This window comes from Myotis lucifugus, unplaced genomic scaffold, assembly GCF_000147115.1.
Source record: "Myotis lucifugus unplaced genomic scaffold, Myoluc2.0 scaffold_58, whole genome shotgun sequence".
Taxonomy (NCBI): domain Eukaryota; kingdom Metazoa; phylum Chordata; class Mammalia; order Chiroptera; family Vespertilionidae; genus Myotis; species Myotis lucifugus.
Window position 1 is genome coordinate 4,293,308 of NW_005871106.1, and position 22,845 is coordinate 4,316,152.

General features: G+C 46.9%; 1 protein-coding gene across 3 annotated transcripts in view; it reads left to right on the forward strand.

The window, feature by feature from the left end:
• Positions 1–22,845, forward strand: part of MTCL1 (microtubule crosslinking factor 1) — a 119,954-nt gene that overhangs the window by 91,058 nt on the left and 6,051 nt on the right. For all 3 annotated transcript variants that reach the window (XM_023754241.1, XM_006089277.3, XM_023754240.1), the window contains 5 exons: positions 5,282–5,449; positions 8,702–8,956; positions 15,325–15,615; positions 17,266–17,297; positions 19,890–21,429. In XM_023754241.1, coding sequence (XP_023610009.1) covers positions 5,282–5,449; positions 8,702–8,956; positions 15,325–15,615; positions 17,266–17,297; positions 19,890–21,429 — 2,286 coding nt within the window. The remainder of the gene's footprint in view (positions 1–5,281; positions 5,450–8,701; positions 8,957–15,324; positions 15,616–17,265; positions 17,298–19,889; positions 21,430–22,845) is intronic.

Consider the following 22,845-nt stretch of genomic DNA (forward strand, 5'->3'; position numbering starts at 1 on the left):
AAAGAATCTTAAAATTAACCTGAATGTAACAATCAAGGTAAGAATAATAACTGGCTTACATATTAAAACGAGAGGCCCAGTGCACGAATTCGTGCATGGGTGGGGTCCCTCGGCCTGGCAGGCAATCAGGGCAGATTGAGGCCAGCTGGCTTTGGGGGAGGGACTGTGGGAGGTTTCCCGGCCATGGGATGTTGGCTGTGGGAACACACAGACCACCAAGGGGCAACTCCTGCGTTGAATGTCTGCCCCCTGGTGGTCAGTGTGTGTCATAGCTACCGGCCGGTTGTTGGGTCATAACGGTTGTTTAGGATTTTATATATATAGATGTTGCTGGATGTGCAAATGTATCCTTTCTGGGCAATCTCACAGAAAAGGACTTGTCTTGGGACTCCTGCTGCAAAGGCCCCCCCTCTTTATATGTATCAGTAGGAACTGTGCAGTGCGTGGGGGGTTCGAGCAGCTACCAGAGCACCCCAGAACTCCCAGCCTGTGTCTAATAGCCTAGACCAGCGGTTCTCAACCTGTGGGTCGCAACCCCTTTGGGGGTCAAACGACCCTTTCACAGGGGTTGCCTAACCAGGGTCCCCAAACTACGGCCCGCGGGCCACATGCAAATGCAAATATTGTATTTGTTCCCGTTTTGTTTTTTTACTTCAAAATAAGATATGTGCAGTGTGCATAGGAATTTGTTCATAGTTTTTTTAAAACTATAGTCCAGCCCTCCAACCGTCTGAGGGACAGTGAACTGGCCCCCTGTTTAAAAAGTTTGAGGACCCCTGCCTAAGACCATCAGAAAACACATATATAATTACATATTGTTTTTATGATTAATCACTATGCTTTAGTTATGTTCAATTTGTAACATTGAGAATACATCCTGCATATCAGATATTTACATTACGATTCATAACAGTAGCAAAATTACAGTTATGAAGGAGCAACGAAAATAATTTTATGGTTGGGGGTCACCACAACATGAGGAACTGTATTAAAGGGTCACGGCATTAGGAAGGTTGAGAACCACTGGCCTAGATGAATAGGAAGTAGAGGCCATCATCTCTATTTCGTGACTGGCTTTTGTGGGCTAACCTATAGCAGCAGGTCAATATATCTGTTCCAACTTTTTATTAAAGCCATTTCCAAAGTAAATGGCTCTGAGGCATGAAAGCAGTTGATAATAATTTAGCCCTTTCACAGAATTGTAATACACAGGTTTTAGAAATCTTAGGCAAGAATGATTTCATAAAATTGCTGGCATTGCATCACTAATAGCTTGGTATGTTACCTTTTCCATGAACTTCCTTCTCACTTTCTATTAATATTTATTGTATACTTGGATAGCAGTCCTGTTAGCTGACGCCTAACCTTGAACCTGTTAGAAAGTTTAACACTTTATAGCACAGTCAAGCTCCCAATGCCAGTTTTGGGATTAATTTAAGCTTCACCCAAGAGAGACGAACTCCCAAGGGCTGAAATGCCCTTAGCCTGGGGAGAGGAAATAATAGAGCCATTTTATCCTTCTTTGTGAGAAAACCAACCTGCTGATCTTAAAGAGATCAAAAAGTTGGTCTTTTTCATTGGCCTATATCTAACAGACACACAGCTGAAAGGCTGCATAGCTAGGCCCCTGGCACAGAAGGTTCAGAAGTTCTGTATCAGGAATACTCTCAGAACATCTTGGTTCCATTCTTGACATGATTTGGGTAATTGCTTTCCCCCAAACATAGCCCAGTAAAAGCCACCACCAGAGGAAAAGTGAGAGAAGTAACTTTGAGGTACTTTTTCACGGTGGCTTGCTATTATTATTTCCCTTGATATGGGGATAGAATTCATTTCACAGAGATTTGATGGCTTCTCTACGGCCAAGTTAAAAATACTAATAATGAAAGCCTAGGCAGGGTGTGATGTCAGAATTCAAATATCCTGCTTGGATTGTTCAGCCTTGGAGGGGACAGACCTGATTGCAGTCCGGGCCCTGCACTTCCTAACAGCGAGACCTTGGCAATCTCTGCACATGGTGATTGTAACTTGGTGAACATATCCACGATTGATGTGCAGTGCAAGGTCATGAGGATGAATGATTTAGCATACCACCCCCCGCCCCCGGCCCATTGGAAACAATATTAGTTATTGTATGTGAAAAACTAAGTTAGAAGGATCGTGCCCATCAATGGCTCATCCAGGGTCTTCAGAAATTCTTACTTGGACCTCAGCTCTTGCTGTTGTGCCCCAAGGCAGAGAGCTAGTGTGGCTTCTTGCCATGCCACACGCTGCTCCAGGTGATTGTAGTGACAAGTACCGATAGCATGATTCTCTGAACTCTCTTGCTGTCTTGGCCACCTTCACCCCAAAGCAATTTTGCGCTCATGTCGTGATGATTAAATTTATACTGATAAAATAGGAGGTTATGTTGATTCCTCTGACCCAAATGTACATGGAAACATTAGGCTTGATTTGCTTGCGAGAAGCACAAAGGGCTGGCCCTAGTGCTGTAAGCTGATTGGTGTAGGTTAAGCACCCCACAGGCTGACCCCTGATGCGACCTGGGGATTATAGGGAGCGATGGATTACATAGACGAATTTATCGCGTAGTTTTCTGCTTTTCTTCAGTGAAAATTAGATGACTACTCCAAAGGCTGTATCAAAATTACCATTATTTTATGCTCAAATTACTTTGACTTAAAAAGTAGTGATATATGTAAACTTTAAAATCCAAAGATGAAAATACCAAATAAATCTACCATAATGTATACATAATTTCTCAGCAAATTCTGTACTTAGACTGATATTTATTTTTGAAAAGATTGTTGTAACACCTTTTCCCACTCACCTACACTTGTATCATTTTTAAATACTTTTGGTATAGAGTTTAAAGAAACTTCGGCATTTGTTACAATTTCACCCATTTCAAAAGCATCTCTTTGAATATAGAGCTAATTTGTTTACTTTATTTTTATTGTTTATACTATTGTTTATACAGACATTCCCATCCCCCCTTTGCCCACTTCCCCCCTTCTCTCTGGCCATCACCACACTGTTGTCTGTATCTATGGGTTATGCATGTATGTTCTTTGGCTAATCCCTTCACCTTTCATCCTGCCTCCTTTCTCGTCTCCCCTCTGACAGCTGTCAGTCTGTTCCATGTATCCATGCCTCTGTTTCTATTTTGTTCCTCAGGCTATTTTGTTCATTAGATTCTACATATAAGTGAGATCATATGGTATTTGTCTTCCACTAACTGGCTTATTTCACTTAGCATAATAATCTCCAAGTCCATCCATGCTGATTAAAGGTTAAGAGAATCTTCTTTTCTTACAACTGCATAGTATTCCATGGTGCAAATGTACCACCAAGTTTTTATCCACTCATCTAATGGGCACTTGGGCTGTTCCCAGATCTTGGCTATTGTAAGTAATGCTGCTGTGAACATCGGGGTACATATATTCTTTCAAATTGGTGTTTTGGGATTCTTAGAATATATTCAAAGAAGTGGGATCACTGGGTCAAACGGCAGTTCTATTTTTTATCTTTTGAGGAAACTCCATACTGTTTTCCACAGTGGCTATACCAGTCTGCGTTCCCACCAGCAGTTCACTGGGATTCTAATTTGTCTGCATCCTCACCAGCACTTGTTTGTTGATTTATTGATGGTGTGACTTTACTTCTGGGCTTTCTGTGCTGTTCCATTGACCTATATACCTGTTCTTATGCCAGTACCAGGCTGTTTTGATAACTATGGCTTTGTAGTATAGTTGTGATACCTCCAAATTTGATCTTTCTCAAGATTGCTGAGGCTATTCAGGGTCTTTATTTAGCTTCAGGAGGTTGGAAAGACTGTAGGATTTTAAGAAGTTTCTCTATTTGCTGGGCTTTTCAAATGTTAACTGGATTGTACTCTTAATAAGCCTTTCATCTCAGAGCTATTAAAGTAAAAATTGGTGTTCAAGCAGAGAAAAATCAAAGAGCAATAAATAAAATGTTTAACAAATAGGCCTTTCCACTAGATCAGAAGTCTACTGTATCTACTATTATAACTCTTCCTATAAATTAAGGGAGCAACTATGGAGTTTTCAGTAACAAATCGGTTCCTGTTAAAGAATTTCTCTTTACTAATTCAGCTTTATTTAAATCCAAACATATCCAAAGTATCTTAAATTTTTCCCCTATGTGGTTGACCACCTTTGTGTATGTACATGTGTGTGCTTAGTGCATTAACTAGATGGTTTAAGAAGCACAGCTGACTCTCCCCGAGATGGAGGGGAGACGGTGTGTGTAGATCCCACGCTAGGGAGCTGAGGGGCACTCACCTTGGTTTACCAAGTAGGGGGGTCCACCTGAGAGGAAGGGGCTCTCCTTTCTATAATAGAGACATTCTGCCTCCAGCCGGACTCAGAGAGCTTTTATTCCTCCGGTCTCATAAATGCAGCCAACAAGATTGCCCTGGGACCGCGCGATGCATGTTTGTGCTTTCTGTCTGGCTTGAAGAGATGGGCTCATTTGGCTATCGTTACCCAGGTACAGAATTAATTCACTTGGCCAAACCGTTCTGATAAAATGCCCATGATGAAATGTACTAAGAGAGCAGTCATAGTGTTGAAATGTGCCCTCAAAGGGTGGAACATGTTTTAGAAAATATAAAATCTTTTAAGGCAGGTGTAAGCAGGTGAGTAATAAAAACCCATTTTCATTTATCAGACCTGTTTGCACACTTCACATGACAAGCATCGTGCACGACACTGGAAATGTTGGGGTGGGTCAGGCTCAGACTTAAAAGCCCCCCCCTTCCCATGGCCATGTTTGTCATGTCTGTGACCTTCGAGGAACTGCAAGTCAGGGGTGACCACCCTATGTTTATAGGAAACACACGGCCTTTATTCATTCCCTTCTGTTGCAATAGCTGGAGTTAAAATGGCCGCACACATGGGTGCGTGTTTGTATTTCGTTATATCTGCGTCCAGCCAGAGCTTTGGACGTCTGAAGTCACACAGAGCGTCTTGGCAGCCCGGCCTCCAGGGCCCCCTGTGGCCTCCTGCGCCTTCCTCTCTTCTGCTTCAGGTTCCCGGCACCAGCCTGAGGTCTGCCCTCCCTCCTATTCCAACAAGCCCTTAGCAGTCTCAGCCCAGGGGCCCGGTGGCCAGCATGGGGACCCTCTGGCTCTGCGCCCTTTACCAGCGGCGCCTTGGAAACAGCCCAGCACCACCCTGCTCGCCAGGCTTCTCTCCTCTTCTGACCGGAAGGACACCCTGCCCTGAGGTGACAGCCCACTCCCGTGTCCCCGCAGGCGGTGGAGAACCAGCACCTGTTCAGCGCGCTGAAGGCCTTGCTGGAGGACCTGCGCTCCGAGCTGCGGGAGGACGAGTGCGCCCGGCTGCGGCTGCAGCAGCAGTACGCCAGCGACAAGGCGGCCTGGGACGTGGAGTGGGCCATGCTCAAGTGCCGCCTGGAGCAGGTACCTGCCCCCGTCTCCCCCGGGACAGGTGGGGAGGAGGCACCGGTGACCATAGTGACCCTCGTCTGAGAGCAAGAGGGCTGCGAGGAGACCAGGGGCAGCCACCTGCTGTCTCTCCCTAAAGTTCCCCACCATCCCAAGCATCTTCTTTCCCCCATATCCCCTCTCCCACGTATGAATCACGGTCGGCATTTCCAAAGCAGCGTTTACTTTCTCACTCCACACTGGGCAAGGTTGTGTTTAGCCCCATCAGAGGCCCGCCAGCATCAGGTGGTGCTCAGAATGCGCTGACATGATTCAGACAGGAGCTAAGAAAAAGCAGACCGTAGTTCAGTTACCTCTGAAAAAGGCAAACACGTGCTTTCCTTTAGATTTTTCTCCAAATACTAGAAAGAGCTGTAGACCTTCCACTTCATGCCCTAGAAGTGAGTCTAATCAGTTTGGTGGCCTGATTTACACTGGAGGACATGGGGGCCCAGTACAGTGGCTGGTCTCGGGTCACAGAGCCTTTCGTGCTCACGTGGAGAGGAGAGTGGGCTCCTGCATCCACCCTTCCCACAGAGCAGAGCCTTCTGGGAGGGTTTAGGCGTGGCGGGGTTATTAACATCAGACTTAGCCAGAAACATTCTTTTCTACATTTTCAGAAACATTTTCTCCCTGGAGTTCCTAAAAGCACAGCCACTCCCTGCAGCCCTTTGATCATGATGAGGGGGAAAGGTCTGTGCATCTTTGATAATCTATTTTCTAGGCCTTATTTTGAGGCAAACCATAAAATAATTAAAATTCATATGAATTGCACACACACACACACACACACACGCACAGAAAGGAGATATATTCCAAATGGCCTTAATAAAATATGACAGGACCTATCATGTCAAAAGAAAACAGCTCTCGCCCTTCCTGGTGTGGCTCGGTTGGTTGTCATCTCATACACCAAAAGGTCACTGGTTCGACTTCCAGTTGGGGTACATACCCAGGTTGTGGGTTTGATCCCCGGCCGGAGGGCTGGAAGGAGGTAGCCAATCCATGTTTCTCTCTCACATTGATGTTTCTCTCTCTCTCTCTCTCTCTCTCTCTCTCTCTCTCTCTCTCTCTCTCTCTCTCTCTCTCTCCTCCCTCTTCCTTCCTCTCTCTCCAAGAACATCAATATAAACATATTTTTTTTAAAAAAAGGAAACAGCTCCTTTGGCACCCACATTTCACCTGCATTGCCTGGCAAGGGGAGCAGCGGTTCAGGCTCCCTGGGAAACGCAGAGATACAAAGTTTTCTGCAGAGGAAGCTGCAAAGCACAGGAAAATCAAAGTGCCAGGCCAGGCTGGTCAGATGACGGAGCCGCTGACCCAGTTACTAATCCTGCCCACTGCCTGGTAGCAGACTCTTACTAGATGCTCTGTTTATGTTAGGACACAGCCTGAACAGTCAGCAGCAGAGGAGGAATGAGTGAAAACACTTTTTGATGAGCTGCCTTTAAGCCTACTTAAAAACATGTTTATAGGAGAAAAAAACCTAAATATTTTCAAAGACTTTGAGTGTAGCTGACGAAAGGAGGCATAATCTTTGATGCGAACCAGTTTCAAAACATTTCATCTTTGTTTTAGAGAAACCTTGTATCCACCCACGTGTGTACCACAAATAAAGCCTCAGGCAGAGTCATTAAGCACAGTGAAATAATGCTAGGACTTCAAACCTAAAAAGCAGGTGGTAATAAGCAAGATTCACCGTCTGCCCAAATCGTTTAAGATGTTTTTTAAACATTTGCAGCCCAGGAAGCAATGAATGTGGGTGGATGCTGGTTCATTTGTAACAGTCCTATGGTTACCCTCTTCTACTTAAAAGCAAAAATGGGTGAAATCTACCAAAACTTAAGTATTTTTTCCTCAATGAAGGCCATGTTGTATCAGTTCCCAAATCTGTGATTCCTTCCATTGACTCCTAAGTCAGACTTTATTCTAAATGCCAAGGTTCCAGCAACAAATAAGATATTTCTTGACTGGGTTCACAATGCATTGGGAGACCCAGAGAAGTGCCCCACTAGGCCTGTACACAGTGCTGTCTGAAGTGGGGGTGTGCAGGGCACACACCTCAGCTTAAGGGTTTAGGGAAGTCCTGCTTAGAATGAATTGCAGAGGATGAGTAGAATGAGTACATGGAAAAGGAGAGAAAGGATGTCAGATAGAATAGGAATAGCATGAAGAAGGGAGCTTGCCACATCTGCAGAACTGCACCTACTTAGGTGTGAGAGAAAGAATGTTCACAGAATTAAAATGATAGCCTTGATTTTCATCGTGGAATTAAAGCATTTTGATTTTTGAAATATTTTTATTAATTTCAGAGAGGGAGGAAGAGGAAGAAGGAGAGGAGAGAGGGAGATAGAAACATCAGTGATGAGAGAGAATCATTGATCGGCTGCCTCCTGCACGCCCCACACTGGGGATTGAGCCCGCAACCCAGGCATGTGACCTGACTGGGAATCGAACTAGCGACCTCCTGATGCATGGGATGACACTCAGCCAACTGAGCCACACTGTCTGGGCTCCTCTATCATTTCTTGAAGTCTACTAGCAATGGTTTTTTTCCTTCAATTTTTATTTATTCAAAAATGTTTGTTTTCTTTTATTTTTGAAAGATGTTACCACTTTCCCCCTTTAAAGATGTCACTCCATTGCCCTCTGACTTAAATAGTTTCTGAAGAGAGGTCCGTTGTGATTCATATATGTGTGCCTCTGTGTGTGTGTATATGTGTGTGTGTGTGTGTGTGTGTGTGTGTGTGTGTGTGTGTATGCATGTGTCTCTTTTCTCTGCCTCCACAGCTTCCTCTTTAGTTTTCAGTAGTTTGGATATGATATGCCTAGATGGGAGTGCTTTTGGTCATGTGTTTAGTTTTAGTATTTAACCTCCTGAGTGTTTGACAAATATGTATTGTAGATGCCTAGGTTCCATCACTAGGTTTCATATAGAGGCTAAGAATATAGGGCAGACATGCACTTGTCTCCAAGGAGCTCTATAGAAGGACAGGCTAGAGATGGTGGTGACTCAGTAGGGATGTAGAGCTGAGAACACTGACATTCTGTGTGACTCTATGTTTGTAATTAGGACTTTAAACATGAAAATGGTTTCTTCCATGGGATTGGTCAAATCTTGGTTTAAACATGTTTCCAGGCATACTACATTAGTGATCTGAGAGTTTTTCGCCTACCAATGTGAGACTTGGCAGGGACTAAGCTCCGTAGTTCTCTTCTCCTTGACAGCTGGAAGAGAAGACTGAGAAAAGCTTGGGAGAACCAGGCTCCGCCACTGACAGCAAAGGGGCATTCAGGAAGGAGAGGGAGACGCACCAGAAGCTCCTCGCTGACAGCCACGGCCTGGTCATGGACCTGCGCTGGCAGATCCATCACAGCGAGAAGAACTGGAACCGCGAGAAGGTGGAACTCCTCGACCGCCTGGACAGGGATCGGCAGGAGTGGGAGCGGCAAAGGAAGGAACTCTTGTGGAAAATAGAACAGGTAAGGAAGCTCCCAGACACCAGAGAACAGGGAAGAGAGTGGAGACAGCTAAGTGACTTGGAAATCCGAGCTTGTAGAGGGAACAGCAATCAGGCTGCTCAGAGGTCCTTAGTACATTAGGATGTTTCATGGGCTTCCAAAGGGAGAGGAAGAAAAGAAAAAGTAGAATTTTTAGTATTGGAAACCTGGGTTCAGCCATTACACAGATCTCTTCATTGCAAAGTTTGTAGGTAACTTCCGTGTGTGTGTGTGTGTGTGTGTGTGTGTGTGTGTGTGTTCCGGGGTGGAAGTAACTTTTTAAAGGAATTTAAAGACTAAACCTGGAACATGAGGTTTTTCTCAGGTCTTATAAAGTGATTTCTGCCAAAAAGCAAATTAACTTTTAAGTTTCCCATTCAAGGTCTGGTCACAGTGACTGCTCCAGCTTAAATGGAAATATTGTCCATTAGTAAAGAAATTGCTGAAGTAATTGGAAGTCAGGCTGTTTGCACCTGCTGCGGACATTACTGAGCTATAATTATGTAGGACCATCGTCAGGGGAGGTAGCTGGTAGCTCATTGTCTTCAGCTAAACAAATGAGTCAGAAACTCAGATGAATTCTGAGAGGGAGAGAGGGAGTTGTTTTTCTACTGCCCAGATCATTATTCTCTGCATTGCGTCAGACTCAGGACAGTTTGTGTAGTTGCAGTTGTGCCTACGTGATGCATTTTTTGCATTAAAATGATGAAGGTTTGGAATTCCTCCCTGGCTGGATTTTTACATAGCATACATTTCATTTCAGCTTGTCATACTTACAAATTCATGAGGCCTCAAGGAAATGCATTCATCAATAAGAAACTGAGTTCAGGAAAAATAACCTCATTATTCTATTACAAATACCCATACTGCCTGCATTTATATGAGGTCCTTTTTAAAAACTGTGCTCCATTATCCCCAGACATATGGTACCTGTGTTTTGCAGGTGCAGTAGCAAAGGTTAGCTTCTGCATACTGTATGGGAGTGAAGGAGGAATGAACTGGAAAAAAACTGGAGCCTTTGGCTCAGAAATCCTTGAGGAGAAGGAAGTGCGCTGCAGATAAAAAGGAGCTGAAGTTTCTCTGAGCCTGGATTACTCACAACTGAGTCACCCTACTGATATTTGATATGGTTCATTTAAAAATTCTACCAAAGGAAAGTTGGCCACTTCCTGTTCGGCCTAGAAATGCCAGCACTTGAGGAGAATCTTCTGATTTAAATCCCCTGTGCGCTTGTGCTCTGCCGAGTGCATCAGTTGTTCAGTGGAAATTGTAGGAGCCAAGCAGCATGTGTTCATAAGAATGGTCACAGGTTCACTCTATCCAGCTGCAGCTGGCCAGTATCCCAGTAACTCTAGGCACCTTGTTACCAGGGAAGTTCCCTCTGGGCCTTCCCTCCAGGATCTCTCACTGTGTCTGTCCCTCCTGTACCCCAGCAAGGCCATCCCCACCCCTGCCCTTCGGGGTCCCCTTAGCCTGCTAGCCGTGGGCCTGTTGGTCTTCTGTGGCTTCATTTTGGAAGTGACACCTTGGATATAAATTAAGCAAGTCTTTGGGTTTGTTATTTTTTTACTTTTGGGAATGAGGAATTTTTAGTAAAGGAAAAATTGGCAAAACATTTGATGATACTCAGCTTTCAAATAGTTAATGACTGAGGGATAAGCATTCTCCTCATTACTAGACTATATTTTGGAAAGAGAAAAGGGGATAGGAGCTGAACCCCATGTCTAGATTGTCAACACTGCAACAGTTCTACCAAGCCGACAGCCCCAGAACATCAGTCCTCAAGGCTGACATCTTTGAGCATAATGGGTTCCGGGCATTCATCTGTTTCTGAAATCTCTGTGTGTGGTGGATCCCACAGGCTTCGTACAATGACTTAACTGCTGTTTTTAGAAGAGGGTTTGTTGCCAGTGAATGGTGCTTCAGATACGCAATTGTGGCTTTCAAAAATAAATCTGGCCTTTCCCCCCAAATATTAGAGATTTTAAAAGAAGATTTTATAAATCTTGGTGCCCAATCCTGAAAATCAGGTAAAAGCATTCTCTGTGTAAGAGGAAATTGGCTGAAGTGTGAATGTGTGTGTATAGATTTTGTTTATCAGTAACTGGATTGCTCACTCATTTAACTTTTAGCTATACATTTCACAGATAAACAAGAATGAACATTCCTCATAGTGTGTGCTCTTGATATTTGACTACGTGGTGAACTATATAACCTTGACTAGGATAACCTAATACAGATGGTAAAAGAAGGAACACTAAATCCATTTTCCACTTTAAGAACACATGCTTCATACTTGTCAGGTGTCATTGAATTCCTACATAATTATTGTGCCACACGAGGCATTTTACATGATGAATGACTGTGGGAGTGTGGGTATGGTCATATAACACCTATCATCTATCTTGTCACACATCCTGTCTCAAGTCCGCACTTGATTGGGTGATAGTTAACTTTTATGGAGTCACACTGCATTTCTCCTTAGAATTGTTAAGTTCCCAATTAACATGCTGATAGTAGCTCTAAAGAGCTAAAGGGGAGTTCATTCTCCTCCCAGTAACCTCCTTAAATCAGTTGCCTCTACATCATGAAAGACCTTTCTTTGAAAACCTGTTCATGCCCGACTGGTGTGGTTTAGTGGTTGAGTGTCAACGTATGAACCAGGAGCTCATGGTCGATTCCCGGTCAGGACACATGTCCAGGTTGCAGGCTCCATCCCCAGTAGGGGGCGTGCAAGAGGCAGCTGATCAATGATTCTTATCACTGATTGATGTTTCTTTCACTTTTTAAAATACATTTTTATTGATTTCAGAGAAAAAGGGAGGGGGAGAGAGAGAAACATCAATGATGAGCGAGAATCATTGATTGGCTACCTTCTGCACACCCCCTACTGGGGATCGAGCCCACACCCAGGCATACGCCCCCGACCAGAATCAAACCTGGGACCCTTCAGTCTGCAGGCCAATGCTCTATCCACTGAGCCAAACCAGCCAGGGTGATGTTTCTATCTCGCTCCCTCTCCCTTCCTCCCTGAAATTTATATATATATAGTAGTTGTTGTTACTCCCCACCCAAGGAAATTTTTCCATTGATTTTCTTTCCTTCTTTCTTCCTTCCTTCCTTCCTTCCTTCCTTCCTTCCTTCCTTCCTTCCTTCCTTCCTTCCTTCCTTCCTTCTCTCTCTCTCTCTCTCTCTCTCTCTCTCTCTCTCTCTCTCTCTCTTTCTTTTTGATAGAGTAGAAGGGAAGGTGAGAGACAGAGACACACATCAATTGGTTGCTTACCGCATGCGCCCTGACTGGGGCCTTGGGATTGAGCCTGCGACCAAGATGTATGCCCTTGACTGTAATTGAACCCAGGACCCTTCGTCCAAGGGCCGATTCTCTATCCACTGAACCTTACCCACCAGGGCAATAAAAATATATTAAAATAATAATAAAACCTGTTCACAAAGTGACCATTTTTTTCTTTTGACTGATTCAGCTATGGTGACACTCTTGAGGGTTTATTGTTTCCTGTATTATTTGAAATGCAAATCTTTAAAACTTTCTATTTGCATTACAAGTTGTTCTGCTGCAGGATTCTAAATACAGTAATTGCAGATGCCTGATTTGAAATGACTCCCCTAGGAAACCCTATCCTTTTAAGGGCTCATTATTCTATTACACCACCCCAGCGGCATCTCAGCGGCAGATACCTCCAGCTAAAACCACTCAGCTTCATTTTTAGGAAACCTAACACCGGCTTCCGTGCTCGTTGCTCCTGGCTGCAGGGTTTATTTTTGAAATTCCACTTTCCTGAGTTAGAACCTGCTTGTTCATAGCTCTCCTCTGTAGTCATTCCTCCCCCTCTTCACACACACCCTCAGTGCACATTTACAGCTTCAAATGTGATTCTCGCATTTTAATTCCTTGCCCAAAATAGCTTGGAGATGATCATGTGTTGAAACTAAATTGCGCTGACATGCATTGGATAAACATAATAGAAAGCTTTCCTTTTTATTTCTCGATTAAAGAAAGCACTTAGCATCTTTTAAGAGAACTGGGAAGAACTTGTTGTAATGTACCCCGCGAATCACAGAAGGACGCCTCAAGAAGTCGAATTAAAGAGTCACATTTATTTCAATCGGGACTATGAGGGGCCATTCCCCAAATCTCATAGTGATAAGATGGTGGCAAAACCAGACTTATATAGGCAAAGATCACAAAGGTATTGATTACATCTCAAGGTTTGGAATGAGGAACCTGGTTTGCAAAAAAGCAGTTTACAGAAGCAGAACTAAGCATGTTAATTATAGTTTTGGGTCTCGGGGTCACTGAATTGACAGAAACACCTTATCTAGAGCCCTCGGGTCTTGAGACCACTGAGTTGCCAGGAACTCATTATCTAGAGCCATCAAGGTAATTTAGAGTAATTGCACTTTCCTGGTCTTGGGACCACTGAGTCAACTGGAACGCATTATCTGTGGCCACTAAAACAATTTAGAATAATTGTGCTGTCCTGTTTCCCAGGTACAGAAGAATGTGCTTCGATAACCAGTAAGATAACAATCAATGGGATAGTCATTCAATCGAATGGGATGATTTATACAATTTAGAAAATCAAAATAACCTGTCCATTGTTAAATAAAGCAAATAGGTACCATACTTCAAACTGCCATGTGGAGGGAGGGGTGGAGAGTGGAGGTGGCGGAGCTGAAACCCAGAGTGATGTGTTTGTTCTAACACAACTGTGATCCCGCCTCAGACTCCAACACTGAAGCTCTGGCTGCTCGAATCTTCATATTTCTCACAAAATGAAGATGGTACTTGGAGACTTTAGTTCCACCACCTCAAAAATTACTAAAAATAAGTAAAAGTCCTTTATCCCCATTATTTCACATGGCTTTGTTCTTGGCGATACACAGGCCACACGTATAGCTGTTGTGTGGATGAAGACTGAAATTGGGACACGAAGATAGTTTATGAAAGATGCCTTCTTAAAAGAATATATGACTCTAGGGGAGTTTTAGAACTTCCTGGCGCTGTCCCAGCACTCAGGGATCCAACGTCCTTCTTCTGCCACCCCCTCAGGACAAACCCAAGTCATTTTTGTCATTCAGATAATTATTCAAAAAAGCAGCCAACCTGTAGTGTGCTGAGCTCCTCATTCAACAAAGACCCCATTAAGGGTGTGTAGGTGGGAACCCTCCGTGCTCAGCTGTGCTTTCTGTGCGTGTCTGGTGGAGGCAGGGAGGAGAGCTCAGTGCAGAAAGCTCAGGCCAGTAGAGCAGAGGAAAACCGCCCACCAGAGCTTTTCCTGGGGCTTCGAGGAGAGGAGCGAGAGCATCCGCCCTACATGCATTTCCCTGACTGTCCTGTGGTTCCACCCTGGCGCCCTTCCTAGCCATCCTCCACTTGGTTCTTGCACAGTAAATAGGCAAGGTGATCATTGTGGGCCCAGCCGCCGAGGGCAGGCCTGAGGGAAGTCAGGGGTGGTATCACTGACAATGGGCTCTCCCCTGTTGTCCCCCTATACCTGGGAGGGAGGTTTGCCATCCCTGTTTACAGATGAGGTGAGAAGAGGTAAGCACCTTAGACCTGATAGCCAATGGTTCCAACTCAGGTAAGTCTTCCCAACTCCAAGTGGTCCTGTGTGTTCCCACAACTGCTCCTTGAGCTTCCTGTGCCAGGCACAAAACGTGTGACTCAAACGTATCGGTCTTGTGTTGTTTGTTTTCAGTCATACCAGAGCTTAATTCCCTTTATAGCTAAGTTTCAATCCTCTCAAGCAAAGTGTAAAGTGCTTTACCATCCAGTGGTTATAACAGTTTGATCTCTCGGATTATGTATAAGACCTGTTCCAGATGATTTGGAAATAATATGCTGTTATTATTAGGAAAATGCTAGTTAGGAAAACCAAATTCACCTTCAGAAGTTTACTGATCGTTTTCCACCGAGTATACCTTCTGAAGGTAATTTTTTTTTTTTAAAAAAAGAGCTCTAAATATGTCATTTAATGTTCAATTTTTAAAAAATAAGTGTATTGTTTCCTGTGAGCACAGTACTCAGAGTTATGTACAATAACAGATTCTTGTCAGAAGGAGTTGGCTTGTATGTGATTAATGCAGATTTTCAGTCCAAACAAAATAGTGATCTTTTTTTTAAAAAAAAAGCATTTGTAATGGTGGTGGGTTACGTTTTGAAATCAAGGCCAGAACTTTAAGAACATTTTCTTCTCCTGGTCTTTGAGATGTGAGCTATGGAATTATAGATGGGCTCATCTGTAATCCCAAATTGTGGTGAGACCATGGTCTTAGGAGAGCAACAGACAGAAAAGTGAGGCTAATGTTTTAATTTTTAAACCTTCAAGTTGCAGAAAGAAAACAGTCCCCGGAGAGGTGGAAATTTCCTTTGTGATCAAAAAGAAGGCAACATCCGCCCTTTTGCTCCCCCGGGAAGCCCCTGCATGCCCCAACCTCTGGGGATGTGGCCCTGCACAGAATCGGACCCGACCCCTTTTGAAGACCGGCCGCTCTCCAAGCTGAAGGAATCGGACAGGTGCTCAGCCCGGGAGAACCTCTACTTGGACGCTTTGGAGGATGAGCCACAGGAGCCTCCGGCCCGCGGGCCCCAGAAGGAGTTCAGGAACTGCCTCCCTCAGGTCGGCCTGGGTTTTCGGGTCCAGTTAACCTCTGCAGGACCAAGGGGTTGGTGGGCAGCCCTGCCACGTGGCAGGCAGGCTCCAGGGCTTAAAACATGAAACCTTCACAGCCAAGAGCATTGCTGGGTGGCGCTGACCCCAAACTCCTAGCTTGTGCTGCGGCCGGCTTTATTTTGCCACTTTGTCTCACGTTTCGTGTCCTGTGTACACGGAAAGGTTTCACAAGTGGGCATGTTCAATGAGACACACAGGAGGGAATAGGTCATGCTTCTGGGGCATGTAGATCTGCAACTTTATTTCAAATCATAGAAAACTTATTAACAGGAAAACAAATTTTAAAGAAAATACCTGACATTTGGGAGTAGCAAATGTCACTGAACAATGACATCCCCTGAAGACCTTATACAAAGGGAAGACACCCAGCACCTAGACACCTTACACAGACTAGACGAGCAAGTAGCCGAGCTAAGCTCTGTGCTGAAATCTCCATGGCACAGCGTTAGCATTTTCCGGTTAAGCCCTTTTGAAAGCTGGGTTTTAAAAATTGATTTTAGGAATCATTACCTGTGAGTCCATTTAACAGTTGCTCTGCCTGTTTTTTAACCTGTCCCAGGTACTTAATGGACTGAGAAGGGTTCAGTCAATAGTGCTGTTGAAATGTGGGGAAATTATACTCAGTCACATGTCAGTGAGGCCAGGTACACCCCCTCCTCCACAACAGATTCCCAGGTGATGTGACATCGCCAGTATGCCACCCTGTCTGATCTGCTGGCAGTCTCACATGGTGCACACTCTCAGCAGTGAGAAGGCAGCGGGGTCAGGAGACTGGCCTTGTGCCAGCCCTGCAGGGGCCTGGACCCCTTACTGACCTGCACTGCGGACCGTGCTCGCTGGGGGGAAGCGCACCAGGCTGTTGACCACGCCGACACATAAACTTCCGTCATCAGGGCGTGCTAGGCTCCTTGCTCCTTCTTCCGGACCATGTCAGCTCGAAAACACCCAAGTCCACCTGTGTTCGTGTTGTCCTCTGCCAGTGCAGCTATCATTCTTCATAAGCAGACGTCACTGTAACTTTGTCTTTGATTCCAAATGGCGAATTTAAAATTAAAGAAGTACTCACGCCTAAGGATGTCAAATCAACTTCAGTTAGGGACATCCATCTTCTAACTCATTCTGTCATCCTCATCTTCTCCCACTTCTCTCTCTCTTCTCTCTCTCTCTCTCTCTCTCTCTCTCTCACACACACACACACACACACACACACACGCATGAACGCACGCATGCAGACGTACCTGGGTCATTACAAAGCGAGGTTGGAAAGTCATGTGCTCAGGGAAGTCCTCTGAGAAAGCCAGGAGGGCCACTTTCTCCATGACACTGTTTATACAAAAATCATGGCCAGTTTTGCTTACTCATGTGGGCTCCTCCCTGGACTGCAGAAGCTCCAGCCCCTCACCACACTGTGGATTGTGGTTTTATTATCGTATCTTGAAGGGCTGGGGGCAGTAACGCTCCCAACCAACACTGGCTCCATGTGCATTTTCAATGCTGTTGTCCTAGGGCAGGAAAGCAGAACAAATCCCATAGCACCCTGAGAGCGCCTAGCAACCAATATTAACTGATTCGGATGAACTTATTTCTTCTTTACAGGAAGAAGAAAATCACAAGGGAAATCTTCAAAGGTAAGTAAGATCGAGGGAAACAATAGTAGACGACTGAAATAAAATCCCCTTGTCTGGAAATTCCACCTGTCACTGCGGTCTATTATAATACACTCTTCAAAATGACTTAAAATAAGACTTCTGAATGAGTAGTTGCTTTATTATTTTTAATGTAATAAATGTATTTTTTTTATTGTTAACAACAAAAAGGCCAGAGACCTGCTGTGTTTGCTTATTAGCTTTAGGGTAAGAACTTTGCCGTTATAGTTGTGTATTGTGTATATTAGGGAATGATTGTGGTAAATAGTTTTTGAAAAGCCCATGGAAACTCCTCTCTTCTAATTTAAAATCTGGAAAAACTCCCTCTTGCTAGGCTAGGAGACATTATAGTATGCCAGTGATTTTCTACGCAACGTGTTTCAGATGCATCCTGGTTTTTGTAGTTATTGTCCTGTTTCACTTCAAATGTTGCTGAGGTTGATGCCTTTTCTTTATCTACCTGGTCTCTGTTCCACATCCATCCATCCAAGCCCTGAAGGCCAGGTCCCCACACAGGTGCCACTGAATCAACTCTGAGTGGTTCCTCTGTGGGCAGGCATGGGGGTTAGATGAGCCACATCCAAGGGTGGCTCCAGCCCGCTGCATTCTGAAGCTCAGTGTTAATTCAGCCACTTCCTGACAGGACCCGAGACAAGAAGAGGGAAATCATGCTTGCAGGAAAGCTTAAGACCTAGTAACAAATCGAGGTACACATTTATGTCCAGCACTGGTTATCGCCAGCTTCCTGTTATTCAGAGGGCATTGGACAGTTTGTAGATTATTTCTAATATAGAAATATCACTGACTTTGCCTTCAGTGAGGAATAATAAGATGGAAAGCCTAACGGTGGCATTTGTCGCCTAGACCCTTACCCCACGGTGACCACCACAAGAGCATGTACCCCGGGGTGAGGGCAGAGCCACCGGGAGCTTTGCTGGCTCTGTGGGCCAGTCCAGGTGGTACACAGACCCCAATTCTGGCCTCACCATCATTAATCAATCCTAGAGTGGAGAGGCCCATGGACTTCATGGGAGACCCCTCGGCAGGGCCTGGGCTGGGCATAGAAAGTCACTTATGTATTCAAGCCTCAGTTTGGAGGTAGGTGGGTATTGGTGTCCTATGGGGAAGTGGTCTAGTTGCAGAGACCATGAGTGTGCATACACCTCACCTCCCTGTCACCCATCCAGAGGGATCCCAGGCCCGAGGGTCCAGGGCCTGCACCGACAGGCATGGCCAGCCCCAGGCTTCCTTCCTGGCCACTACTTCTTTGCCCTGGGAGAGCTGACAAGCTGCCTGAATGCTCCAGCATCCCCCGACCTAGCATGTCAGATCTCCAGCAACCAGCCTACAGGGGGAAGTCAGTAAATTCCTGTCAAGTAGAAATATATTGAATTAAAGTGCTAATATATTGAGGAATCTACAACTAAAACCACATCTGTCGGGCAGGAACTTACCCCAAACTGGCTGCTGCTTTAGCTCACCTGTCTTCACCTTCCATTGTGTGCATGTGGAGTGTCTTCCTCATGTCCAGAAGTACAGGAGGAGCAGGAACAAAGAGAAGGCCTGACTGTAAAGCAGGGAGCAGAGCGGGGAGAGGAGAGCCGAGCCCCGTTGGTGGATTTGGGCAGGGCCAGGTGGAAATTTCGTTTGAAAAAGTATTTTGAAATTTATTTGTTGGCCTAGTGCAGTGATGGTGAACCCTATGAGCTCGGCGTGTCAGCATTTTGAAAAACCCTAACTTAACTCTGGTGCCGTGTCACATACAGAAATTTTTTGATATTTGCAACCATAGTAAAACAAAGACTTATATTTTTGATATTTATTTTATATATTTAAATGCCATTTAACAAAGAAAAATCAACCAAAAAAATGAGTTCCAGTGTCACCTCTGACACGCGTGTCATAGGTTCGCCATCACTGGCCTAGTTCCATCTTCTACTTTCCTGTCTTCTGCATCTTCCACTTGGCCTTTGGAGATGGTTAGTACTTCAAGTCAATAGAGGATGAGGCCAATGGGTGAAAAAGACTTCAGATGATAATTGTTTTGTTGTGGTAGCTCCCCCACCCCCACCCCATACCATTAGCTGGTTCTGGATCGGGACTATGGCGGTCCGTGTCTGTAGCATGAGCACCTGCCATAATGCTCGGCACTCGGGAAGCTCCCAGTACAGTGGGGACGGAAGGCTCTGGTCAGTAGATGGAGACGGAGACGCCAGGCCACCGCCAGGTGTCCCTTCCTCCTGTGGGGCACCGTCGGCTGAAGTGAAGCATCCAAGGTGGCTTGGAGCTTAGCTATGCCTGCCTGAGAGCCCCACCTTCCACTCGTTCCCAGTGTTTGAGGGTTGGCTGTGTTGCATTCTGACCCAGACACAGGTCCTGGAACAATTCCAGAGCCATAAAAAGCCCATTGAACATCCACAGGGTCAGCTCAGGGGTGGAGAGCATCAAGCGGCTGGAAAGCCTTCTCATAGTTATGGTAGCGACTGGCACGACACAGGCATGTGCCGTGCAGGTTGGCAGGCACCCGGGCTGGCGGGCAGTTGACAATGTCTCCTCTCCCACTCCTTCTCCCAGGGCGGTGTCCGTGTCCTCCATGTCTGAGTTCCAGCGCCTGATGGACGTCTCTCCCTTCCTGCCGGAGAAAGGCCTGCCCGCGGCCAGTAGCAAAGAGGACATCACTCCCCCCCTGTCCCCTGATGATCTGAAGTACATCGAGGAGTTCAACAGCAAGAGCTGGGACGAGAGGCCTCCAGACCCCTGGGCAGGCAGGACCGAGGCGGGGCGGGCTGGGGGCGAGGCCAGTGTGGAGCCTTTCCCTGACTCATCCTGGTACCTCACCACGAGCGTCACCATGACCACAGACACCATGACCAGCCCCGAGCACTGCCAGAAGCAGCCCCTGCGGAGCCACGTCCGCACCGAGCCGTCCGGGGTGCGGGTGCTGCACAGCCCACCTGCCGTCCGCAGGATGGACAGCATCGTGGTGGCCGGCGGTGAGAGCTCGGGCCACCCGGAGCCCGAGGGCCCGTTTGCTACAAGCAGAGCCCGAGGGGGCCCAGGAGACACTAAGGGGGGCCCCTCAGAACACATGCTTAGCAGGTGGCCTTGTGCCCCTCCCAGGCAACCCCGAGACTATGGGGAGGGAGGCCTGCGCCCCCTGGATGGCACCCTCTGCCCCTCCCTGGGCTTCGCCTCCCCGCTGCACAGCCTGGGGATATCCAAGAACATGAGTGACGACATGAAGGAGGTGGCCTTCTCTGTCAGGAATGCCATCTGCTCTAGTTCCCCCGAGCCCCTGGTCAAGGACATGGCCTGCCAGACCAATGGGTCCCAGACCACTGGGACGCAGACTGTGCAGACCATCAGCGTCGGCCTGCAGACCGAAGCCCTGCGCGGCAGCGCCGTCACCAGCAGCCCCCACAAGTGTCTCACACCAAAGGCAGGGGGGGGTGCCACGCCCGCATCGTCTCCATCCCGTGGCCTTAGGAGCAGGCAGGTGGCCCCCGCCATCGAGAAGGTGCAGGCCAAGTTCGAACGGACATGCTGCTCCCCCAAGTATGGGTCTCCCAAGCTGCAGAGGAAGCCCCTCCCCAAAGCTGACCAGCCAAATAACAGGACCTCGCCAGGGCTGGCCCAGAAGGGGTGCAGTGAGTCGGCCTGGGCCCGCTCCACCACCACACGGGAGAGCCCCGTGCACACCGCCATCAACGACGGCCTCTCCAGTCTCTTCAACATCATTGACCACAGCCCCGTGGTGCAGGACCCCTTCCAGAAGGGGATGCGGGCTGGGGGTCGGTCTCGCTCAGCAGAACCGCAGCCGGAGCTGGGCCCAGGCCAGGACACCAGCCCCAGTTCCCGGGGACGGTCACCCAGCCCCATCGGGGTTGGCTCAGAGACCTGTAGGGAGGAAGGGGGAGAGGGCACGCCTGTGAGGCAGGACTTATCCGCTCCCCCTGGCTACACGTTCACCGAGAGTGTAGCCCGGATCCTCCATAAGAAGCTACTGGAGCACGCCTTAAAGGAGGAGAGGAGGCAGGCGCCCCAAGGCCTCCCAAGTCTTAACAGTGACAGCCTCGTGGGAGAGACAGCCAAAGCAGAACCAGGGTCCATCGAGGTAATGAAAGCTCAGTAGTCCACACCCTCACCCTACCAGCTCTTCCACTCAAATGGTGGGAAAACAAGTTTGAATCTGGGATTGTATTAGGTCATTTGATTTTAAGAATCCTGGCCCATAATAGGTTCTTGTGAGCTGGGGGGATACCTGGTTTATGGGAGAATGGAATAGGCAGAAACACGAACTCCGAGCTACTTTTTAAAAGTGATTCAGGTTCTCTTCTCTGGTCTAAGTGATGGCTGCTCATTTGTTTATCTGGGCGTTTCACTTGGGGTCATAATGTGCCATCTTTGGGGGTAAATTTGTGTCCTAGGAATGTCTGTGTGTAAAGTATGGGAGTCGTGCCAGGGCTTTCTGCATGCTCCAGGTCTTTCTATGTGACAGCATGAAAGGTGTGCCGGGGAAGGTTTGAGAGTGTGGATTCTAGAACTTCTCACAAGGAGCTACAGCAGCTGGACTCAAGTGTGGGCTTCAGTGCAAAGCTGTAGCCTTCCATCTCACACATTACTCTCTGTGTCCATGAAGCCCCCCAGTAATAACCCAGGCGAGGCAACACACACAGTCAAAACCCTACCTTCATGCAGTGCGATTATCCTCTGACACATCACCTATTATCACATTATCATTATACTAGAGGCCCGGTGCATGAAATTCATGCACAGGGGGATTGGGGAGAGTGTCCCTTAGCCCAGCCTGCGCCCTCTCCAATCTGGGACCCCTTGGGGGATGTTGGGCCTAAACCGGCAGTCAGACATCCCTCTCACAATCCAGGACTGCTGGCTCCCAACCGTTTGCCTGCCTGCCTGCCTGATTGCCCCTAACTGATTCTGCCTGCCAACCTGATCACCCCCTAACCACTCCCTTGCCAGCCTGATGACCCCCTAACCACTCCCCTGCCAGCCAGATCGACGCCTAACTGCTCCCCTACTAGCCCGATTGCCCCCAACTGCCCTCTCCTGCCAGCCCGGTCACCCCCCAACTGCCCTCCCCTGCCAGCCTGGTCACCCCTAACTGCCCTCCCCTGCCAACCTGGTCCCCCCCAACTGCCCTCCCCTGCCGGCCCTGTTGACCCTAACTGACCTCCTCTGCAGGCCATCTTTGACCACATGGGGGCAGCCATCTTTGCAAGGACGTGACGGTCAATTTGCATGTTACCTCTTTATTATATAGGATGAATACACATACTATCACATTGTCATGTAATTATTATTATGTCCCTGTTAACAATATCCTCAAATCAGTCAACCTTGAATTCTGTTCTGATGCCTATCCACACGTGGTATACTCGTCCCACACCACCTTAAAAAGCAATCCCCATTCCCACTTCCAGAATGAGCAAAATAAAACCAAGCCCAATGACAACGCTGGGGGTGACAGAAGTGGTGATGCCTGCCTCCCAATGCTCACAACACTCGG